Source organism: Elephantulus edwardii, unplaced genomic scaffold (assembly GCF_000299155.1).
Source record: "Elephantulus edwardii isolate Elephantulus edwardi_28Jun2011 unplaced genomic scaffold, EleEdw1.0 scaffold00141, whole genome shotgun sequence".
Taxonomy (NCBI): domain Eukaryota; kingdom Metazoa; phylum Chordata; class Mammalia; order Macroscelidea; family Macroscelididae; genus Elephantulus; species Elephantulus edwardii.
In genome coordinates this window covers 1,244,235-1,269,586 of record NW_006399891.1, presented here as the reverse complement: position 1 = coordinate 1,269,586, position 25,352 = coordinate 1,244,235, and the positions used below count along the sequence as shown (strand labels likewise).

At 40.4% G+C, this 25,352-nt stretch overlaps 1 protein-coding gene across 1 annotated transcript in view; it reads left to right on the top strand.

Moving 5' to 3' along the window:
* TMC1 (transmembrane channel-like 1) overlaps positions 1-25,352 on the top strand; it is a 189,406-nt gene that overhangs the window by 89,500 nt on the left and 74,554 nt on the right. The window contains exons 7-8 of the mRNA XM_006894419.1: positions 14,040-14,146; positions 21,793-21,891. Coding sequence (XP_006894481.1) covers positions 14,040-14,146; positions 21,793-21,891 — 206 coding nt within the window. The remainder of the gene's footprint in view (positions 1-14,039; positions 14,147-21,792; positions 21,892-25,352) is intronic.

Genomic DNA, 25,352 nt, shown 5'->3' with positions numbered 1-25,352 from the left:
ATCAGGTTCCAAGTGACTCCAATAATAACACCATGCTCGCTTGTGTTGTAATAATAACTTGTCTCAATGAGACAGACACAGATGGAGTTCTTTCTATGCCAACAATTGCACACAGAAATGAGTAGCATGCATAGCCATCATCTATCATGTGTCACAGTGGGGAGGACAGACTGAGATTCTCACTAATGCCTCAGTTATCTTCCTTATCTCTCCTTCCTCCAGTAAATGTGAAGTACTCAAGATGATTTTTTTCTTCTGTATGTGACTAATTGTGTTTTGCCTCAAAGTGGTAAATTGACAATTATTTTCTATTCTACCAATAATGCAATAGTGATCATATCACCACTTACTGAGTGCCATTGTTTGTTGGTTGCCCTATGTTGTTTTTTGTTATGTGCCATTGAGTCAGAACTGACCCATAGCTGACCTTCCAGTGGATTTGCAGAGGCTGTAAATCACATGTGAGGAGATTACTCAACTTTCCCCCACAAGAGCAGCTGGTGAATTTGAACTGAGTCTTTGAGATTGCAACATAAATTCTTACCTCTAGGCCACCATGTTGTTGTTGTTGTTGTTGTTGAGTACCATCAGTCGTAGGCAACTCATAGCGACCCTATGAACAAAAGTCCTTGACACTTGAGTGCATGATTTTCATCCTTTCTCCAGGTTCATAGGGTTTCCGGAGGCACGCTGTTTACAGAAGTGGATGCCACTCCTGCTCCCAAGCTTGTTTCAACCAGGGAGCGCCACCCAACACCATCCACCATGGGTAACCTTTATCGCATTTGACAGATCAGTGTCATAGTGTTCAGCTTCACAGCAACCGTAAGTTACCTCTGTATGGCAAGTGGACACACCAGGGCTATACAACCTGGAAGATTGTTTGAACAAAAACAATGAAAAACAGGCCTTAAGGCCGCGGATTAGAGTCACCCTCCTTTGGTTTGGTAGTATCACTTTTGGTCCACTAGGCCAACTGGTCTCTCTCCATGTTGTGAAGTACCATCGAGTTGTAGGTGACTCATAGCAACCATCTGAACAAAAGTCCTCAACACTTGCGTGCCTGACTTTCATCCTTCCATAGGGTTTCCAGAGGCAAGCTGTTTACGGAAGTGGATGCCACTCCTGCTTCCAAGCATATGCTTCCACCATACCTCCCTTAAGCATAATTTTATTTAACCTCCAATGTACCTACAATGTACACATTAACTTTCCTACTTTACACTTGAGGAAGTTCTGGTGATCAAGTGGTAAGAAATTGTGATACCAACCTTAAGGCACGTGGTTAGAATGCATCAGCTTCTCCATAATCTCTCTCACACACACACATACATACACATAAACACACATGCAGAGAATCCAAGATATAAGGTGATATGTATCTGGGTCTAAAGCTTGTGTTTCGTTTTGTTGTTTTGTTTTCTTTTTTGTTGTGTACCAATGAATTTGATCCAACTGGCACAGGAGGAGATTGCCCCTTCTTCTCCAGCGGAGTCTGATAGATTCAACTGTGGCCTTTGGGATTGCAGCACAGCTTGTTGCCTATAGGCCACCGGAGCTCCCTAAAGCTTGTGTTTTTTGCAAGATGACATGTTGCTTTTTATTTTGGTAAAGGTTTTATAAAGTCTATTCTCTTTTTTTTTAAACTTTCTTTTACTAGTTTTAATGTATATTTACAGAGATTTTGGATTTCCATTCATTCACTGTTGCACTTTTTTCTCGACTTCCCTCCCCCCCCAGGAAAGTATTTATTTAAAGACATTTTTCTCCAGTGAACTAGTATCTAAAAGTTAATTTTTCTCCAACCAAGCAGTACCTAAACGCCAATTACAAATATAAATAGAATTTTTAGACTTTACGTCGTTTTGTTCTTGGTGATGATTTTTTTTTGTTTTTTTAAAAATTTTTATTATTAAGTATTATTATTATTAATTTCAATGAACATCTACAGAGATTTTGGAATTCCTAGTCTTTTTAAAGATGTTTTGTATTGGATTCTAAAGAGGACCTTACTAGGCTATTGAAATATAAATAGTTAGAAAATTCCCCAATAGTTATTCTCACAATCTCACCTGATTAAAAAACATATATACACACCTACAAAAAATACTCCCAATCTCTATTTGTGTACTTTCCCCTTAAATTTTTCTGTTTTCAAGAATATATTGATATTTGCTTTATTTTAGAAAACAAAACAGTGCTTATATACATTTGAGGCACTCTTGCTTCTGAAAGTCAGGTTCATCCAACAAGTTCATCTCATTTGAGGTTCAGAATAAGTCTAAACAGATTGATTAATTGAACAAATTCAGTGTCTACCACATACAATATACTGTCTTCCTTTCCTTCACTGACCCTCCATCTTTCCAAGCATGATAGCCCTTTCTAAGGAAACTTCATTAACTACAAATTGAAAGTATGAAAGATAAAGCTTCATGATCCTTGCCTTCAAGGAGCACTGTGGCTGCACCCTTTGCAGGAGAACCTGTTTGTTCTTTTGGCAGTCGATAGAATATTCAGTACTATTCTCCAGCACCACAACTCTAAGTAATCAATTCTTCTTCTGTCATCTTCATTCATTGTCCAGTTCTCTGTGCATAGAAGGTGATTGAGAAGATCTTGATCTGAATCAAGCGCACCTTAGTCTTCCTACTGACATCATTACTCTTCAGTATTTTGGAGAAGAAGTCTCCAATGAGATAGATTGAGACTATGATTTAAGAAAAGATCCCTAGTGTATCAGAGATAACAAGGATGGTACAAGATAGGACAGGTGTTTGGGTTGGCTACTAGTAGGGTCATTATGAGTTGTATTCAACTTGATGATACCAACACCTAAGAACTACCACTACTTACTGGGCGTGTGTCTAGGTGCTAGAATACAGCACTGACAAATCTTAGTCTCACTGAGTTTGCACCCAAATGTGGAAATAGGTGTACAGTTGAGTGGGGCAGGAAGGGAAGACAGACAAAAAAAAATAGCAGCACATAAACATAGAAGATGATTATGGAAATGACTGTTTAATGGAGGAGTTTGCTGTGTTCCCTCTAATCTGTCTTGACCTCGTGCAGACTCAGTCTCCAAATAAAGAGCAAATACATATTTTTCACTGATTTTAAAGGAATCTCAGATTATCAGTTTGCATTATCAGATTTCTTCCCAGTGGTTGGCAGAATTAAAAACAGAGCTCAGTGGACAGTGAGAAACATGTGCTGCATTCACGGTGCCATTGTGTTTCTGTACACCTGGATCCCTTTGCTAGTTTACTGATGTAAAAGAAATAGTTACATCTTGACCTGCAATTTTGTTTTAGAAGAAGAGTTAACAATTCCTTCCACAGAGAGATGTTGTGAAGCTATGTGATTGCAAATCATCTGTTACATGGTTGGAAGGATAATGCAAATTAAAATAATACCTGGGAGTCTATAATTCAAATATTTCTTACTTTCTGAGAATCTATTATGCTTACATGAGTAAGTTCAATAGTTAATATTGCTGTTGTGTACCATAGAATCATAACTACCCATAGCTGAGCCTCTGGCAGATTCACATGGGTGGAGATTGCCCATCCTTCTCCCTCAGAGAGGTACAACCGTATACCTTCAGATTGTAGTGAAGCTTCTTGCCACTAGACCTCTATTGTTGTTGTTGTTGTCATGTGCCATCAAGTCACTTGCGACTCATAGCGACCCTATGTACAAGAGCCCTAAACGCCGTTCTAACCTGTGCCAACCTCACCGTCTCAGACACTCTCATTCCCACCACTCCACTCACAGAATCGATCCATCTCATCGAGGGTCTTGCTTTCCTGCGCTGTCCCTCCACCCTCCCAAACATGATGTCCCTCTCCAAGGACCAGTCCCTCCTTGCAACATGCCTAAAGTATGTCAGACAAAGCCTCAGAATCCTTGACTCCAAGTAGCATTCTGGCTTCACCCTCTCCAGGACAAACCTGTTTGTTCTCCTAGCAGTCCATGGTATATTCAACACTCTTCTCCAGTACCACAGCTCAAAAGCATCCATTCTCTTTCTATCATCCCTATACACTGTCCAACTCTCTGATGCATAGCACTTAATTGCAAAGACTATAGCCTGGATCAGTTGCACCTTAGTCTCTAGCCTGATGTCATTGCTCTTCAGTACTCTTGAGAGATCCCTCACAGCTGACTTTCCCAATGTAATTCATCTCTTGATTTCCTGGCTGCTGTTACCAAGAGCATTGACTGTGGAACCAAGTAAACTAAAACTGTTAATTATCTCACTCTCTTCACCATCCATCCTGATGCTGCCAATTGGCCCAGTTGGAGAGAATCTTTGTTTTTTTGATATTGAGCTTCAATCCGTATAGGAGGCTGCAGTCCTTGACTTTCTGCAGCAAGAGCTTCAGGTCTTCCTCAGTTTCAGCAAGCAGGGTTGTGTCATCTGCATAACACAGGTTGTTGATGACTCTTCCACCAATCCTGATGCCACATTCCTCCTCGTACTGCCCAGCGTCTTGGATGATCTGTTCTGCATACAGATTGAAAAGGTATGGAGACAGAATACATCCCTGACGAACCCCTTTCTTGATGTTTGACCCATCCAGAGTCTCCCTGCTCTGTTCTGATGACTGCCTCTTGATCCAAGTATAGGTTTCGAATTAGCACAATCAAATGTTCTGGGATTCCCATTCTTCTCAGAGTCAGCCACAGCTTGTTGTAATCCATGCAGTCAAAAGTCTTTGTATAGTTGATGAAGCACAGATAGACATTCTTCTGGTATTCTCTGCTTTCTGCCAAGATCCATCTAACATTAGCTATAATATCCCTCGTACCACAACCTCTTCTAAATCCAGCCTGCATATCTGGCAATTCTCTGTTGACATATTTTTCCAAACCTTTTTGGATAATGTTCAGCAGAATCTTGCTTGCATGTGATATCAATAATATTGTTCGATAATTTCCACACTCTGTTGGGTCACCTTTCTTTAGAATGGGAACAAATATCGATCTCTTCCAGTCAGTTGGCCAGATGGTTGTCCTCCAGATTTCCCGGCACAACTTAGTAAACACATCCATAGCAGCCTATGTTTGTTGAAATAAATCAATTGGTATGCCATCAACTCTAGAAGCCTTGTTTTTTGTCAATTCCTAGAGCAACTTGAACTTCCTCCTTCATCACCAGAGACTCTTGCTCATATGTTATTTCATGAAATTCCTCTGTGTCAGACAATTCCTTCTGATACAGTGACTCTGTGTACTCCTTCCATCTGCTTTTGATACTTCCTGGATCATTCAACATTCTACCCAAAGTATCCTTAAGTATTGCCAACCATGGCTTGAACTAGGCCTCTAGTTCTCCCTAATATTAGTGTTAAAATATATAATAGTAAGGATCTGATTAAGAATGTTATGTGCTGTTGAGTTGGAATCAACTAGTAGGCTAACCTTCTAGTGAGTTTTCTGAGACTGTAAATTGTTTGGAAGGAGATTGCCCTCCTGCCTTTAGGTTGGTAACACAATTTCTTACCACCATTGATTCAGAATGTAATTATTTAAGTATGATTTTGAAAGTGTAGCAACTCCGTAATTGAGGAGGAGGCATGAAGCTTTAGTGACATGCTAACATTATAAAAGCAGCCCTTGTGAAGCAGTGGTTAAAGAACTTGGCTGCTGGAAACAATCCAAGTGCCCATCAACAAAAAATGAATAGAGAAGCTCTGGTATATTCACACAATAGAGTATTATGCAGCATTGAAAAACAAGGAACTCATGAAATATTATGCAAAATGGATGACCCTGAAGGGCATTATGCTGAGTGAAATATCTCAGTCACAGAAGGACAAATATTGCATAGGGCCACTGTTGTAAAACCGGACTGACATCAGGGTTGAGGGAAGGCAGATAATGTTTACTTCATTGAAACAGATGAGGGACAGAATAGTTTAAAAGAGATATATTATTATTATTGTCATGACAGGAGTCCAGAATGAAGGCTGCGCAGTAGAGTGGACTTGGGGGGAGGGATTGCATAATAATGAAAGAGTTTTTCTTTTACTTTACAAAGAGAAGAGTGAATTGGGGGAAGGGAGTGGTCAGGGAGAAAAGTGAAACAATGAATGACTGGAAACCCTAAGTCTCTGTAAACTTTCTTTAAAATTAATAATAAAAATAAAAAGAGGTTGGCTGCTAGCTGAAAGGTTGACAGTTCAAACTTATTGGCCATTATCCACGTGTTGGAGACATTTGTGACAGTTTGTTTCCGTAAAAATTAGAGCCCTGAAAATTATAAGGGGCAGCTTCACTCAGTTCTTGAGAGCTGCTGTGAGTCAGGTCTAACCCAACAGCTTAGGTTTTTGGGGTTTTTATAACCTTAAAACGAAGGTGTAGCTAATCCCCTCAGAATATGTATTGTTAGATAATGTTACATTTCATATTTTGCTTAGGAAGCTGCATAGTTTTATCTATGAGAAACATAATGGAGTCTCATTATACTGTCAGTGTTACTGTTAAAGCCATGAATGTTTTTCAAGCCAGAGATGCCAAATTTACTTAAGAACTGGAGTCTTCTTGCTTCTTGATGAAAGTTGACCGTCATAATCATGTAGGTCAGAGTAAAACTGCTGTACAGAGGTTGTATTGGCTCATTTTCACACGTCGATCTCCAGGCCTCTCTTCTGAGGCACATAGCGGTGAACTAGACTAACCAACCTTCCAGTTAACAGCTGAAACAAACATAAAAAGTATTTGCACTGCTCAGGTACTCTTTACCATAAATTACAACATCAAAATCGTGGCATGATAAACCCATTTTCATACTCAAAAGAATGTTGGCAGGTAACAGGAAAGAACTAAGCACAGTGTTGAAAACTGATGATTTTCTGCTGTCTTAAGGGCTCCAGAAAATGAAAATCAAGTTTATCATATTATTTCCCTGTAGTTCAACCTGTTTGAAAACACCGTATCCCAGCCTAATGTGATGGCATTTCATGTCACACTCATAGAGTAGGCTATTCAATGGAGATTTTTCTATTTAGAAATGTTCAAATTTATCTGTTGAAAAGGAAATTATACATGATAACAGACTACAAATTACTTTGCCTTAATATTAAATAAGCAGAAGGAGAGAGAAATGTAACTTTAGTTTAAAAGAAATGCAAGACTATGTTTAAATGTAATGCCTTGGTCTATCACATAACCAATATGCCATTTTAACAATTTACTATGGAAACAACATTTGTTATTACAATTTTAAAAAGAGAAAAATGGTTGAAGTGACAAATGTTTTATGTATCACAAAAAATTATACTCTCTCTCTCTCTCTCTGTCTCTCTCTCTCACACACACACACACTGTCGACCTTATAACAATAGCTCTGAACTCTGCCCTATCCTGAGCCAATCACTCTCTCTGACACACCTCCCATTGTCACAGTCACTATGTCAATCCATCTTATCCAGGGTCTTCCTCTCCTTTGCTGACCCTCCACCCTTCCTAGTCCTTCTTCAAGGAAGAACATGCTTTTTTGGCAACATGCTCAAAGTATGTGAGATGGCATTTCAAAATCCTTGCTTCCAAGAAGCAAGCTGGTTTTACTCTTTCCTGGACAGACCTATTTATTCACTTGGCAGTCCATGGTATGTTCAATATTCTTCTCCAGCACCACAACTCAAAGGCATGAATTCCACTTTGGCCATCCAAAGCCATTGTCCAGCTCTCTGATAAATTGCAAGTAATTGAGAAGACCATGACTTGGAACAAGCATACCTTAGTCTCTAGACTAACATCGATCCTCGTTAGGACTCGGGAGACGTCCTTGTCCTTATACTTTCCCAATGCAACTTGTCTTTTTATTTCCTGACTTCTGGTGCCAGGAGTGTTTTTTTTATGGAGGTGAGCAAGGTGAAATTGTCAACAATCCTAATCTCTTCTCCATCTATCATGATTTGGCCAATTGGACCAGTAGTGAGAATCTTTGTTTTCTTCATGTTGAGCTTCAGTCCATATAGAAGACTACAGCCTTTAACCTTCTGCAGCAAACACTTCAGGTACTTCTGAGTTTCAGCAACCAAATTTGTGTCATCTGTATAACCTAGGTCATTGCTGAGTCTTCCTCTAATCCTCAATGTGACATTCTTTTTCATAAAGTCTAGCTTCCTGAATGATCTGTTCCCAAAAATAGACTGAAAAAGGATGGAGAAAAGACACATTCCTTTTGATTTTGAAATGTGCAGTATTTCCTAGCTCTATTCTGATGACTGATTCCTGATCTAAGTTTTGCATGAGCACAATCAAGGTGTTGTGGAATTTCCATTCTTCTCAGTACTAGCCACATTTTTTCCTGATCCACACAGTCAACTATAATGTATATTTTTTCATTACAATTAAAAGTTTTTTTTTAAAAGCTTTACTATTTAGGAACACCATCCAAATTTAAGAATTTGCCTTTAACTGGGGTAGGGAGTTCTGGTGGCATAGACTATAGGGAATTGTGCTGTTAAACCAAAGGTAGTGCCTCTCTGACAATTTGAATCCATTAGCTGCTTTGTGAGAGAAAGATCGGCCATCTTCTTCCTTAGGATTTGCAGATTCCAATGTTCAATCCCACCTAATAACAATAAAATCTGCTAAAGCTATGAGTTGATTATGACACGCTGGCACTGACTTTGAGTGAGTTCATTGATTGATAAATATATATTTTTCCTATATTAGACATTCCATATTTTTGATGTTGTTGTTATGTGCCATTGAGTAATTTGCAACTCATCGCAACCCTATGTACAACAGCCCTAAACCCTCCTCTATCCTGTGACAATCACACTGTCTCCAATACACAGATCCTGATTACCCCAGTCACTGAATCAATCCACCTCATAGAGGGCCTTCCCCTCCTGCGCTGTCCCTCCACCTTCCCAAGCATGATGTCCCTCTCCAAGGACTGGTCCCTCCTTATAACATGTCCAAAGTATGTCAGACGAAGCTTCAGAATCTTGCCTCCAAGGAGCAGCCTGGTTTAACCCTTTCAGGATGAATCTGTTCGTTTTCTTAGTAGTCCATGGTACCCTCAGTACTCTTCTCCAACACCAGAGCTCAAAGGCATCAATTCTCCTTCTAACCTCCCTCGTCACTGTCCAACTCACTGATGCACACCAAGTGATTGCAAAGACCATGGCCTGTATCAGACACACCTTCATCTCCAGAGTGACACCATGACTCTTTAGTACTTTGGAGAGGTCCCTAACAGCAGACTTTCCCATCGCAATACGTCTTTTAATTTCCTGGCTGCTGGTGTCTTAGTTCAGCCAAATGTTGCATGTTTGTAGCTCTGGTGGCCTAGTGACAAGAAGCTGTGATGCAATCCCAAAGGCACGAAGTTCGAGGCCACCAGCTGCTCTGTGGGAGAAGGTTGGTCAATCTCCTCCCATGCAATGAACTTTCTCTGAAAACGCACCAGAGGGTGATCTATGGTGCTGGTTCTGATTCTATAGCACATCACCACAACAATATATTTATTTTTATGCATCAGAAATTAATTTCCCAGAGGTTAGGAATGGGGCTGGCAGAAGGTGGACCATGGTAGTAATTCATTCACTCCGTCTCTCATTGCTGTTGAGTTGGAATTCATGGCTGACCCTTCACTGGATTTTCAGAGGCTGTATATCACACAGAAGGATATTGCTCATCTTTTCCCCTTTAATTCAGCTGATGGATTCAAACCACTTGCCTTTGAGTTTGCATTGAAACTCCTTTCTACTAGGCTAGCAGAACTCCCTTGGTGGTAATTGTTGTTATGTGCCTAGAGTCACATGCAATTCATTGTGACCATATGTCCATTAGTGCTGGAGGGAAAGAAGTCTATTGACTGTTCTTGACAGTCTCACTTGTGTGTGTTTCTGGGGACCCACTTACCCTGACACCTACAGATGGAGATTTTCCTCCAGTAAATGAATGACTAGAATGACTAACAAGTTGAAAGCTCATTGCATTCAATCTTCAATAAAACAGTACACATGAAAATTAGCAAGAACAGTCCTCAGCTAGTCATTACCCAAGAACAGAGATAACAGCCATGAAATGATATGAAATTGCTGGGATCAAGGTGAGTGATCAGGTGTTCTGATGGGTGATGGGTGGATCTGCTTTAGCATTTCTGCCCACTGACCAGTGTGTCTGGTCACAACACATAACATATGTGTTTATCAAAACCATGTGCTCTTAGACTTCTAACAGAATTCTATATGCCATCATAATATGAAATTAATCCAGATCTGTCTTTAGAATTGAAAAAATTTTTCAGGATTCAAAGGAATTCACTTTTTCCAAATTATCACCGATAGTTCAACCTCTTCTTAAATTTCGTTAAAAGTCCGCCACTGTGTGATGGTACTAAGTAAAATGTTATCAAAAGAGTAGATTGCATTTCAGAAATAAAGATATTACTGTCATGGGAAACTAGCCTCATCTTAGAAAACAGACTAGAATTCGCTTTCCCAGAGGCTTTCTGCTCCAATAACGTCTCACCATTGTTTTAAAGCCCAACAAAATCATTGACCATGACATTGTGTGGCCGAATGAGATCATACAAAGGAGTTGATGCAGGAAAGGGTTGAGGATGGTTATTACTTCTCCCTTGAAGAAAAATTGAAAATCAGAAATTCAACTTAAACTGAAATTTTGAAAGATGCTCAAAAATATTCTATAAACCATGGCTTTCACTTATGAATGAAATCTCAACTTTAGACTTTTAGCTCTTGTTTTTTCTATTTTTAATTCTCTGCTTTAGAAAAACTCTCATTTGTTCTCAGTCAATAAGAATTGGACAGATCACTTTCCTCTTCACTGTTTTCATTAGGTAAAGTTGATGGAGTATTCTTGTCTGTTCTTTTCCAATACAATCTTGCAGCCAAAGTGACATAATTTTTTTTAGTTATTAGGTTCTTTGTTATTATTAATGACTTTTTAATACTACATATATATATATATATTACAGCATATTCTTTCCCTTTATTTTCCCCCATTCATTCATTGTTGTACATTTTCCTCCCTGCCAACCCCTACCTCCAGTTCATTTTTCTCTTTGAAGAAAATAAAATTATTTCATTGTTATACAATACCCCCCCCCATTTTTCTTTTAAAATCACTCTTTCATTCACTACTTAACACTTGTCAGTGATTCCCAACTCATAAAGAACAAACTCTTCACTTTTTATCTTAAGAGCCCTGCACAATGTGATTTTGGGCTCCTTTCCCCCTGTTGTCTGCCTCCATTTTCCCTTCATTCATTGTACTCCAACAGGCTTTGTTTGTTTCTTCTTGTTCACATTAGGCTCTGGCCTCTGTCAGGACCTTTGTCTTTGCTCTTTCCTCTGCTGAAAAGTTTGTCAGACCCTGAGTCTTACTGTCTCTTCACCTTCAGGTCACTGTTGAAATGCCATCTTTGTTACATGATGTGGAGTCATATGGGACATGGGAACCAAGCGACACTTAATATCCATGATACTTTCTATGAAGGAGATTATGTGATCTGGCCTTCTTTGGAACATATTAAAACTGTCTGATACTATATTCTCTTTAAGCATCTTTAAAAAACTTTGCACCTTATCAGTAATCATCAACATGCTGAGAGGCGTTCGGTTTTGTCTTTGATCCTCAATCCACAACATTATCAATTTCTCCATATCTGATTCAGGTCCCACAAGCAGTTTATTTTAGTTAATCTTGTACCTTTCACCCGAGTCAGTTCTTTAAAACTTGGAGATTTTTTTCCCTTTGTTTTTGAGTATTGTTGTGATTTTCAAGTATGATGTAACTAAATCATAAGCAGCAACTGTCACTGTTTTTTACATCTAAATTCCAAATCAATACTTCTTCTTTGCCTTTTGCTGCTGTTTTAACTAACAACAGTTTTGCTGTGTTTGGGAACTATGAGCAATAGTTTGAAAAAATGATTAAACCGAGAGATAAATCTATGACACTCAAAAAACATCATATATATAAGCTTGAATATTCCTGCTTTGTAAGTTAGGGTGTACAATATGCATAACCTAATAACATGGGCAATTGTTATGACTATGAGAGAGAGAGAGAGCGAGAGAGAGAGAGAGAGAGAGAGAGAGAGAGAGAGAGGCAATCTCTGGTGGCCTAGAGTCAAGAAGCAGTGCTGCAGTTCTGAAGGCATGCAGTTCTGTCAGTTCCAACTGTATGGTACCCACAATATATACATGTGTGTATGTGTGTGTGTGTGTGTGTATGTATGTATGTATGAGACACTTGAAATACACAAGTCTTTCATTCATAGGGTCACTATGAGTCATCTGCGACTCAATGGCACTTAACAACAACACCAGCATAGAGAGAGCTCTGTTGGCCTAGCTGATAGAAAGTTATGCTACCAAGCCAAAGGTGGGTGATTTTAATCTGCAGCCCTCAGGCCTGGCTTTAATTGTTTTTGGCCAAACCTTCTTCTAAGTGATATAGCACTGGTCTGTCCATTTGTTATATAGAGGTAACTCATGGTTGCTGTGATGCTAAACACTGTGACACTGATGTTTAAAATGCTATAATGGCTACCCATGGTGGACTGTGTTTGATGGAGCTTCCCAATTAAAACAAGCTTGGAAGCAGTAGTGGCACCCACTTCTGAAAGAGCTTGCCTCCAGAAATTCTATGACCTTGGAGAAGCGATGAAAGTTATACAAGTGTTTAGGTCTTTCATTCATAGGGTCGCTATGAGTTGTCTATGACGCGACAGCACTTAACAACAACAATAACATGGAAAACTGTTGGCATTTGCTTCACTTCATTGCTGGATTGAGATTTCTCTGTTATAAGCTTATAGGATCACAGACATATTTGCAGTACGGTGTTTCCCTAATGGACAATAAGTGTACTTGACTAGACCGCCCTTGACAAACCTACCTAAAGTAATCCCTATCAATACTTTATTTCCCTTCCTGTAGTATCACACAGTTATTTTGCTCTTGTTTTGCATAATTATAGTTCTCACACTTTATAAAGACCTAAGTTGTATTATAGCTGGGAGTCTATTTTGAGCATTTAATATCTCTGTGGCCTAAAATGCTTAGTTTTTACTGTATGTGTACAGAGAATGAATGAATTTCCAGTCTATCCTAGCAGAATAGCATTGATGAGAGGAAACAGCACACTTAGTAGGATAAGCACCTATTAAACTTTCTCTCTTTGCCTTTGAGTTACAGCTGACCCTCCATTGGGTCCGGAGACACTAAATCACATGAAAGGAGATTGCCTGTATTTCTCCCATGGAGCCAATGGTTGATTTGAACCCCGAGAGAAGTGTGGCGACACAACTCCTTATGGACTAGGCCAACAGATCACCGTTAAACATCCATGTTGGCATTATAACCGACTCATAGCTTACCCTTCAGCAGTTTTCAGAGGCAGTAAATTGCATAGGAGAACATTTTTCATCTTTCTTCCACAAAGATGCTGATGGATTCGAATCATGTCCCTTCAGGTTGGCAGTGCATCTCCTTATCACCAGACCATCAGAGCTTCCTAGATACATGATACACTTTCAAGAAGAATATCATTTACCCCCTAAAAAGAAGAAGTATTGTAGTAATTATAATCATAGTTCAACTTCTTGCCAATATTGTATAAACCACTTTATGGAAGGTTGCTTATTTATCCTTACTTATAAGAGTGAAACTGTTCTTTTGGGAAGTGGTCAATTTCCTTCCTTGAAATTCACAGCTTTAGAAGGCTGCTGGAGGGTCACCTATGAGGTGATTCCAACTCAGTGATAATGAAAATAGCTCCCGAATTAAGGAGAGTTTTCTCTTTTATAAACTTTGAAGGTAGGTCATGACTATTCCACATAAATTCCATATGTGTATATAGGAGACACTTCCATCATGATGTACATATTCTCTCCCTGGATAGAAAACCAAGGATGCTAGAAGCTCCTTTGAAAAGGACAAATGTCTCGTAATGAGGTGATTTGTTTTGGAGGATGACAAAGACAGAACTTCTGCTTTGGTTTGCTCTTCCTGCCAACTTTTGCATTTTCCTTTTCATAGGCCAGTTTGGATCATCCGTGGCTTCGTATTTCCTCTTTTTGAGATGGATGTATGGAGTAAATATGGTTCTCTTTGTCCTGACATTCAGCCTCATCATGCTGCCAGAGGTGAGTGAGACTTTGACGTCTAGTTCAGAAAATGTGTTGAAACAAGTTTCTTTGTGATCCCTCTCGTAGGAGAACTCTTTGCCCTTCTATAACAGTAGGGGAAACTGGTGACACTATTCACTGCTTAAGAGTTAAATAGAGTATTATTCCAGTGCCTGATGCAAGCCATGATCATTTCATTTACTTGCTATGCATCTAAAAATTGGAAAATAAATAAAGATGACCGAAGAATAATTGATGCCTTTGAGTTGTAGTGTTGGAGAAGAGTACTGAATATTTAGTAAACTGCTAAAAAAACAAACAGATCTGTCTTGAAGAATGCAACCAGGGTGCTCCCTAGAGCCAAAGGTGGTGAAACATCCTCTCACATACTTTGGGCATGTAGTTAGGAAGGACCAGTCTGTAATGTCTTTTTCCAAAAATATTATGCTGGAAAAGTGGAGACTCAGAGAAAGATTGGAAGATCCTCACCAAGGTGAATTGAGACAGGGGCAGTAACAGTGAGCTCAAGGGCTCATGCCTAACACAGTCGATGAGAATTGCACAGGAAAGGACAAGGTTCAGATATGTTGTTCATAAGCTCACTACAAGTGGTGGTTGATTCACTGGCACTTAACAACAATATAGAAATGTTTATATATGTATTTCAACTTATATGCAGAACAGATTATCTGGGAGGCTGGGCTCTGTGATGAGAAGTGTGCCATCAGGATTGGTGGAAGATTCATAAAAAATCTGCATTATGCAGATGATACAATCCTGCTTGTCGAAACTGAGGAGGACCTGAAGTGCTTGCTGCAGAGTGTCAAGGACTACAGCCTTCAGTATGGATTGAGGCTCAATGTCAAGAAGACAAAGATTCTCACCACTAGACCATTTGGCAGCATCAGGATGGATGGTGAAGAGATTGAGATTGTTCACAACTTTAGTTTGATTGGCTCCACAGTCAACACTCTTGGCACCAGCAGCCAGGAATTTAAAAGACGTATTGTGATTGGAAAGTCTGCTGCTAGAGACCTCTCCAAAGTACTGTAGAACAATGGTGTCACTTTGGAGATTAAGATGTGCCTGATACAGGCCATGGTCTTTGCAATCACTTGGTATGCCTCAGAGAGTTGGACAGTGACTAGGGAGGATAGAATGAAAATTGATGCCTTTGAGCTGTGGTGTTGGAGAAAAGTATTGAGTGTACCATGGACTGCTAAAAAATGAACAGGTTCATCCTGGAGAGGGTTAAACCAGGCTGCTCCTTGGAGGCAAGAATTCTGAAGCTTTGTCTGACATACTTTGGACATGCTACAAGGAGGGGCCAGTCCTTGAAGAAGGTCATCATGCTTGGGAAGGTGGAGAGACAGCTCAGGAAAGGAAAATCCTCTATGAGGTGGATTGATTTGGTGACTGGGGTAATGGGGTAAGACAATGAGACTGGCACAGGACAGAACAGGGTTTAGGGCTGTTCTATAGGGTCACTATGAGTCATTGGCGACTCAACAGCATGTAACAACAACAACAATAACATATAAATATACTTCTATTTCTAGTTATGTTTGTGTATAGATACATATGTTGTTGTTGTGGTGGTGGTGGTGTACCGTAGAGTTGGAACTGACCCATAGCTGACCCTCCGACAGGTTTTCAGATGCAGTTAACTGCAAAAAAGATTGCCCATCCTTCTCCCATGGAGCAGCTGGTAGCCACTAACAGAGTGCCTTTAAGATTGCAGGACAGCTTCTTGCCACGAGGCCACCAGAGCTCCCTACATGTATACACATATTTTACCAGGGGCCTCTTGTGCATTTGGTGGTACAGTGATTTAGTGCTAATTCAAAGACAAATATTTCACACTCAGCCACTCCACAGGAGAATGATGTATCAGTTTGCTTCTGTAAAGATTGTTCTTGTTGTGTGCCATCGAATCTCTTGCAACTCATAGTGACCCTATATACAACAGCCCTAAACACTGCTCTATACCTTGCCAATTTCATTATCTCCAACACGCCTATCTCCATCACTCCAGTGACAGAATCAATCCATCACATTGAGGATCTTCCTCTCCTGCACCGTCCCTCCACCCTCCTAAGCATGATGTCCCTCTCCAAGGACTTGTCCCTCTTTGCAGCATGTCCAGAGTATGTCAGACAAAGCTTCAGAATCCTGGCCTCCAAAGAGCAGTCTGGTTTCACCCTCTCCAGGATGAAATTGTTTGTTCTCCTAGCAGCTCATGGTATATTCAATACTCTTCTCCAGCACCAAAGCTCAAAGGCATCTACTCTCCTTCTATAATCCCTAGTCATTGTCCAGCTCTCTGAAGCATAGAAAGTAATGGCAAAGACCATGGCCTGTATCAGGTGCATTTTAGTCTCCAGACTGACATTGTTGCTCCTCAGTACATTGGAGAGGTCTCTGACAGTATACTTTCCCAATGCAATTTTAATTTCCTGGATGCTGGTACCAAGAGTGTTGATTGTAGAGTCAAGCAAATTAAAACTTAAAGCTGTCAACAATCAGGCTTCCTCATTGTTCCTTAAATATGGATTGAAGCTCAATGTCAAGAAAAACAAAGACTCTCACCACTGGGCTGTTTGGCAGCATTATGATAGATGGCGAAGAGATTGAGAATGGCAAACAGACACATGAAGAAATGTTCCAAATCACTGGCAATAAGAGAGATGCAAATCAAAACCACAATGAGGTACCATCACACTCCAGTAAGACTGGCAAAGTTTAACAGGGCAGCAAGCGATAGATGTTGGAGAGGATGTGGCAAGAAAGGAACTCTTAGATGGGACTGTAAAATGGTGCAACCTTCTGGAAGGCAGTTTGGTGCTTCCTCAAAAAGCTGAACATAGAAATTCCATATGACCCAGCTATTCCACTGCTTGGAATATAACCTGAGAATATGAGAACTGAGGCACAAACTGAGATTTGTACAATAATATTCACAGTAGCATTATTCACCCTCTCAAGAACATAGAAACAGCCCACATGTCCAACCACAAACGAATGAATAGAGAAATTACGGTACATTCACACAATGGAATACTATGCAGCACGCAGGAGCGATAACTTTGTAAATAATTTTCTAACTTAGGAGGGATTGGAGAGCATTATGCTGAGTGAACTCAGTCCCATAAGGGTAAATATTGTATAAGACCTTTATTGTAGAATGAGTATAAGAATCCAGGAGGCGTGGGAGAGGCTGGAAGCAGAGGGATGTGGATGTGCAGGGGGCAGGGGAGATTAATCACTGGGTTGTACAATTTGATGGGTGAGGGAAATTGAGAGCATTTGTTCAAATTTGTATTCAAATTTGGTAAATAAACTAGTAGAAAAACATATATAAATTTTTAAAAACAATCCCTATTGAAGGCTGCATTCCTCGACCTTCTTCAGCAAGTGCTTCAGGTCCTCCTCAGTTTCTGCAAGCAGGGTTGTGTTATCTGCATAATGAATATTGTTGTCTACCTCCAATCCTGATGCCACACTTTTCCTCATTAGAACCCAGCCTCTTGGATCATCTGTTCTGCATATCGATTGAAAAGATATGGAGATAGGACACATCTCTGACTCATGCCCTTCCCAATTTTGAACCATGCAGTGTTTTCTGGTTCTGTTCTGACAATTGTCTTCTGGTCCAAGTATAAGTTTGCATAAGAACAATCAAGTGTTCTGGGATTTCCAGAGCTTGGAAACTCAATGGATCAGCTCTACTATGTCTTATAGGATTATTATGAGTCGGAATTAGCTTTATAGCAAGGGGTCTAGTTTTGGTGTTTATGTATAATAAATATGTGCTGCTCAATTTTCACGATACACTCTGTTAAACAGGACATTATGTTGTTTGGACATTGTGTGAGCATCAAATTAACACTCATGGGAGTCCTCTTCCATTTGTCTTCATCACTCTTATTATCTATTATGGAGATGTTGGCAGAGGCCAAAGAAATGGATACTGGCAGCAGTGGTGGTATTAAGCTTTTGGTGAGAGTAGAGAAAAAAGGATGCCAAGAAAGGAGGGAGTGGGCATGGCCAGTCCTAAGTACTCATCTGCCTACCTGAGCATCAGGGGTATCCCCAACCCTGCAGGAACCCCCACTGTCACTGCCCAGCTGTGCACTGAAGGAAACCTGATAGTCTACATTGGAGCTGTGTCCTCCGCCTCACCTGCCTGTATCCCACTTATGGTCCAAGCTGCAAGGATCTGGGCTTGGGGTTCTTAGAACCCTTGTTTTTGTTGGCATTAGGTGTTGTTGTGTCAGTTCAGACACATAGCAAAATAATAAATGAAAGGAGAGCTGCTTTCTCTTGAGAAACAAGCAAAAACCCTCATGGATTAAATGGATGTTAAGTAATACATCCCTGAGTAGATTTGCACACACACACACACACACACACACACACACACACACACACACACACAGAGGTTTACTTTCTTAGAAAGTAAATGTTTTTTGTACTCAACTCCATGATAGGTTGGAAGTTCAGGTCATCCACCCAAAGACACCCCAGGAGAAATGTCTGTTGATCTATTTCCAAATAACCAGTCACTGAAAGTGCCTATTCTGACACACAGTGGCCATTATGGGTCATAGTTGACTTGATAGCAATTGGTTTGGTTAATATACAGGCTAATCTTCAAACTGCTCACCACAGGGTGTGGGAGCCAGCCTCCTAAAAATACAGGAGAAATATTTCAACATACAACTCAAGTTGTCCAGGTTTACTTATACTGAATAAGCACAAAGTGAGGAAAATTTCCCCAAAGACACAAATAAGAAGCCCAACATAGATGCATCCACAACCACATCCCAGTGGGGTAGGGATGGGATGAAATCTCTGGTCACAAAAGCAAGAGAAGAGTAGTCTAGGCAGAGAGGAAAGAGACAAAGCCTTGAGCTGATGTGAAAAAAGCATTGTCTACAGATTGGAATTCCAAGCAAGACTAGCTAAATGACCCGTATGAAGTTAAATGATTCAGACCTTTTGCATCTCTACCACACAAAAAGTGGCTTAAGCTTTAGTTAACCTACAAAGACCTTTTCAGGTACCAGGGTGTCAAAGCCAATTTGTTCAATGGGCTTTGGTGTTTGAAATGACTCTTTATGTCTATTGTTCATATTGGAACCAATTTCTGTATCAAGTCGCCTTCGTAGCATAAAAAATTACAGTACCCTATAGTGCAAAGAACTTTTAGTTCTACTTACAAAAAAAGTTTGAGGTTAATTATGAAGATTTTTCTTCCTCTATTTCAGAACTGGGAAAATGAAATCATGGAGCACCTTGTGACTTACCTAGTGGCTCAGAGTGAAGGGTCCTCCTTCCCCTTCTTTTTAAATAGTATTATTTTATTTTCTGTAAAAGTGTTCTGAGTCTAGGACCTGACTATATCTGTTTTTCCAAGATTTTGTGTTCTGATCCACTCGTCCCATATCTATCTCAGAGACAATCTCATATGGTGTATAGTTAGTCTTCTAAGTAGAAAGTTTTTATGACGCAGGAGAAGGTACGTATGCCAGTGATTTTAACCAACTTTAGTTGAGTTCTTGCTGCTCTCTCTCTCTGGAAACTCCTGAGGGAAAGTCCTCCAGCCCATCACCCAGCCCTGCAACACTACTTAGTGCCAGAAGCAGGGTATAAATAAAGGAGTGTCATCTCTCTGCATTTCTTTACTCTTCCCTCCACGTCATGCTGCCTCCATGTGGAGGAAGTGGAAAGTTGTTCCTAATTTACTTGAACCAAATGAAATTATAGTGTTTAGTACATAATATAAGTAGCTAAGAATGATATTAGTTATAGAATAGGGTTCAGGTCTTAACCATTGCTAAGTGACTCTAGTGTTATATTTTGGAGGAACATTCTTCAAAGTTGTGCCTCATTCTTCTGTTAATTTGCTGTGCTGACATAATCCGGGTTTGCTGTGATGCTGAACTTTGTGCAATTGGGGTGTCAAAGGCAACAATAGTTGCCCAAGGTGGACGGTGCATGGTGGAGCTCCCAGTTTAAGACAGGTTTGGAAGCAGGACTGGCATCCACTTTCTAAATCACATGCCTAGGGAAACTCTATGAACTTGGAGAAAGGACAATAGTTGTAGAAAGACATCAGATCTGTAGAAAGACATCAGATGTTCAGAGTTGCTATGAGTCATTCTCGACTCAATGGCAATCAACAACAACAAGATGGTGCCATGATTAAAGCATTGGCTGCTAACCAAAGGTCAGTGGTTCAAAACCATCAGCCGCTCCACAGGAGAAAAGTGAGGCAGTCTGCCTCCATGATGATTTACAGCCCTGGAAACTCTATGGGGGAGAGTCCACAGATTTACTGGATTTGGACCAACTCACAGGCTGTGGATTTGGTTTGATTTGGAGCTAATGTACGACATTGGATGAATTTCTATCTTCCCAGCCAGGAAGCATATTGATTTCATTAGACTAATGTTGGATCCTGAAGGACATCTTATTTTGGGGGCTTTAACTACCAATTCCACTAGGAAAAGAAAAGATGATGGGCACCCTGCCTATGAACTACAGCACAACCAGAAGCAAGTGGTAGTCACCTTATCACTGTAACATTGCTTTGTTTTGCTGTCTCTGCCTCACTGCCTTGCTCAGGCACCTGTTTCTTCCAGAACAAGTGTCCTGTGCCCAAAGTCCCTGGACAAACCGGAGACCCTATTCTAATGTGTCTTCTGGGTCTGTCAACTTGGGGGCTTAAAAGTATGTGTGGAGCCCACCTTGTGGGTGCTCAGTCCCAGGGAACCCGAGGGTGGAAGGGAGGCCCTGAAAGAGCAGGCAGCTTGAGCATAGGCAGTGAGCAGGGACTGCATGCAGTCCAAGCTTGTGTCAGGTCAGGCTCCATTCTCCATGTTCAGCTGCACTTGCCATCGCTCCCCACCCTCAGAAGTGAAACTTTCATCTTCACAAAAGAAGCAGCATCTGTTTGGCGAGCCAGATCCCCACCCTGAGGGTCCTATCGGTTGCTGAGTTAATTCCTGCTCATGACAGAGGAGGAGGGGTGTTTTTTTAGTTCTCAGAAAGCATCTGGTTAGGCCTTCATTGCCTGGCTGCTCCCTAGTCTAATTCTCCCCAGTAAGTTTCTTTCCTGATTTGGTGGCTCAAACACAGGACAGCAAACTCAAATTAGTAGTGAAACAAATATACTATTCAGCCACTATCTCCTGCTTATTGGTACCTTCAGATTGTATAAGTGGTTCTTCTGTGTTCTCATCACTTGATGTTGCAGAGAATGTCCACCCCAGCCCCCAAGCCTGAAGGACTATTCCTGTGTGAAGACGAAGGCAGGACAGATCTCTTGAAAAGTATAGTCTCATTAAAGGCCACATCTCTTTCTTCCATCCATCCATCCTTTAAATCAGACCTATTTGGAGCTGGTGGTGGGTAGTGGGATCTTCCAGGAGTAAGCCTTCTGGCCTCACTGCTGGTGGTCCCCTGAACTTGGAATGTGGGAGCCCTTACCGCTCCTTTTGTTTCTGGTAGTCGATGCCCAGAAAATGGGACCCCACAAGGAGACCCACAAAGGCCCCTTGACAAAGCTTCAGAAGTACTTTTAAACAAAGCCATTCATGATTCTGTGGGTGGTGCTGACTTTGCCTCCTATTGTTAACTCTTGTTGCTTCTCTTTACAGTACCTCTGGGGTTTGCCATATGGCAGTTTACCTAGGAAAACGGTTCCCAGAGCTGAAGAGGCATCTGCAGCCAACTTTGGTGTACTCTATGACTTCAACGTGAGTATCTTCACCCAACTGTAGCAGTGGGAGCGTGATTTTTGCCTTATTCTATGGAACTCTGAAAGTCCTGAGCCTGCTTTTCCAGATTTAGATTCATGTGTGAAGCAAACAACAACATCACAGAGATTTTAATAGTGTGCTATAGAGTGATGTAAGCAGACAGCCCAGCATTCTATCTATTGTGGCACCATGGACTGCTCACCACAAATCCCAAGCTCCATGAAGATTCACTTCTGGAAAATTCAGAGAAGTTAGAAGAAAAGTGCATGATTCAGGTATAGAAGGAGATAACCTGGGTTGGTTTGTTGTCTGCCAGCTAATGTTTCACCAAGTTGAGCTCCGCATATAGATGCAGGTAAGAAGTAAGAGAAAAGGTTTCAAGGTTTGAATTTAGAAAACATCGTCAAATAAAGGCAAGCATGACCTCTTGTGCTACCACAGCCTGGAGGATGAGAAGCAGCCCTTTGTTGTCAGTGCAGTGAAGATGGCAAGATCTAATGAACTTTGACAATCTTGGAGACCCACTCCCAAGCTGGAGGCTCAGTGCTCTGTTCCTAATAAACACGTGCCACAACATACAGAAACATCCTTTAACTAATGAGAATAAGCATTATTTTATACTTTCTTCCCCTCTATTTTTCATTACCTTCAAATCGGAATCAACACATAGCTTGCCCTCCAGCTCTCATTGATATGGTTGTTGTTGCTGTTAAGTGTTGTCAAGTAGTAGACAACTCACAGTGACCCTATGAATGAAAGACCTGAATGTTTGTATAACGTTCATCCTTTCTCTAGGTTCATAGGGTTTCTGGAGGCAAGCTATTATATGTATGAAATATGATGCATAATTTTAAATATATATGATCTTTTCCTATATAATATTATATGTAATTTTGCATATAAATCAGTCTTATAATTTATCAACCACAGAGGATTACCCAGTTTTTATATTCTTTTAAAGGAGAGAGAAGGAGGAATTTTGGAAGCCCTTGAGTTGATCTTATAGGGTGAGATCATATGAACAGTAGTTTTAGACATGAATAAAGGGAAAAGTAGTCAGCTTTCAGCTTGAGGACACCTTGTATATTGTGTATGGATAAATGGTGAGTCTGTCTCATTTCCTCTTCTCTGCTGGTCATCTAAGGTGGGATAGCTGTGGAGGCCCTAGAAAGGACAGGAGAGGAAGTTAACATTTGCTAGGTATTTTAAAAGGCACATACTGTATTTTTTACAATCCCAATAATCCCTCAAATTGGAGACTACTAATCTTTTTTGTTTACACTTGAGAGTTAGTTCATTTTCCAGAGACAGTGCAGATAATTAGGGGAAGAACAGAAGCCCAACAAAAGTCTGACTGATTTTAATGTCACCTTATTTACTCATCCCAGTCCTGTTCCTTCTTCCCTGGTCACATTTGCCATATCTCTTCTATCAGGCCAGTGATATAACCTCAGTTGGATATTCTCAAAGTTAACATACAGAAATGTAGCTCCTCACTTAACAAGCATCAGCTGTCCTTTTAAATAATGCTCTTCCCAAGTGAGGGCATCTCCTCTTGAACATATCTCAGCTTTCTGAAGTTTCTTCATCTCTTATTGCACTGGTCATGATTAGGAGGGGGAGGGTTTGTGACTTACACTGAAAATAGCACAGCTTTTCTTTGGTTGCTGTGTGCCATCAAGTGGGAACTAACTCACAGCTGACACTCCAGTGGGTTTTCAGAGGCCGTGAATCACACGGGAGGAGACTGCCCATTCTCCTCTTGTGGAGCAGCTCTGATGGTTTCAAACCACAAGCCTTTACTAGTTAAAATTACTTTTTATTTTTGAGGGTATTTTATATGAGTGATGTATCATTTCAGGTCTCAAAAAAAAAAAGCATCAAGGTAAGGTTAGAAGCAAAATTGTAAAGCGTACCGAGACTAACATTTACTTCTGGTTTTCAGGGGTAGGAACAGGGAGGGGAGGAAGAGATGACTTATTTCTTTGGGACATTGAGCTTTTGTTGGCAGTGACAGAAAAACTTGAAATTAACAATGATGATGGTTGAAAAACATGCTAAAGGTGACTAAAGTCACTCATTTATAAAGTGTTGCAGTCCAAGTTTTTCTACAAATATACTTTTCAAAATTAAGAACACGTTTACTGCTGTTATAGAACTGGGAGTTCTTGAACTCGATTGATTTTCCTAAGTAAGTTAAGTATTTGCTCTTCTTTTCAAATTTTTGCAGATGTCGTTCAAGATCTCCTTTTCAGTAGAAAGCATAAACGTGATTCCTAAAACAGGCTGTGCCATGTTCTTCTCATTTCATGTATGAATTAACAAAGATTCACTTTAGTTGACTCTAAAAGAGCTAGTAGATTGATGGACAGTCCAGAAGTCAGCTGGCCAAGAACATCTCATAATGTGCTACTGTTGATCTCCACTTTATGAACCAGAAGACCATTTTTCATCTATGGGAGGAAATTGTATGTAGCAGCTTGTTTTACAGCACTGAGATTCTCTCATTTTGTAGAGATCTGTGCAATTAGAGAGTAGACGAATTAAGATTTTTGCCAGATTTAGTGTTTCTCATTTACTTTTGGTGTCTTGGTTCACTAAATCTCAACATAAAATTGTTATTGCCATGCTATTGTCTTGAATGACTTATTGTATTTTATTAAAATGAGTAGCAGAAAATAGAAGAATAGAAAGCCTTTCTTAGTTGCCAATATGAAAGGACTTAATCCGAGAATTGCTAAAAGCAATATTCAGAAACAATTTCTTTGTTCATTCAGTCATTCCACAAGCATAAATTGAATGTCAGATGTTGAGAATCCAAACACAATATCTATTCCCTGACTACAGGGACCTTATGTTCAAACGGGGCATAAAAACAATTTCCATACAATGTGAAAATCTCTAACAAGATGCATGTCCTCTGTGCATGATGACTTCATGAAGAGACGGTTTAGTGGCCCTTCTGAGGGGACTCACTTAATAGGAACAAGTACCTTTCCCCAGAGCCAAAAGATAGAGAAAGACCTCCCCTGGAGCCTAGCTCCTGGTACCTGGAACTCTGGTGGCTTAGTGGGTAGGAAGCTGCAATGCCCACCCAGAGGCTCACAGTTCGACTCTACTAGCTGCTCTGAAGGAAAAAGATGAGCGTTTTCCTCCCAGAGTTATAGCCTCTAAAAATATACTGGATGGGCTGCTGTGAGTTGGTTTCATCTCAACAGCAATGAGTCGGGTTGAGCCTCCTAAATTATGAAAGAGCCTAGTGGCAAGAATGTGCTGCAATCTCAAAGGCACATGGTTCAAATCCACTAGCTGCTCAGTAGGCAAAGAATGGTCAGTCTCCTCCTATGTGATTCAGTGTCTCTGAAAACCCTCTGGAGGGTCAGCTATATGTTAGTTCTGACTCAATGGCACACAACAACAACAGCAACAACAACTACTACTAACAGCGCTTGATAACT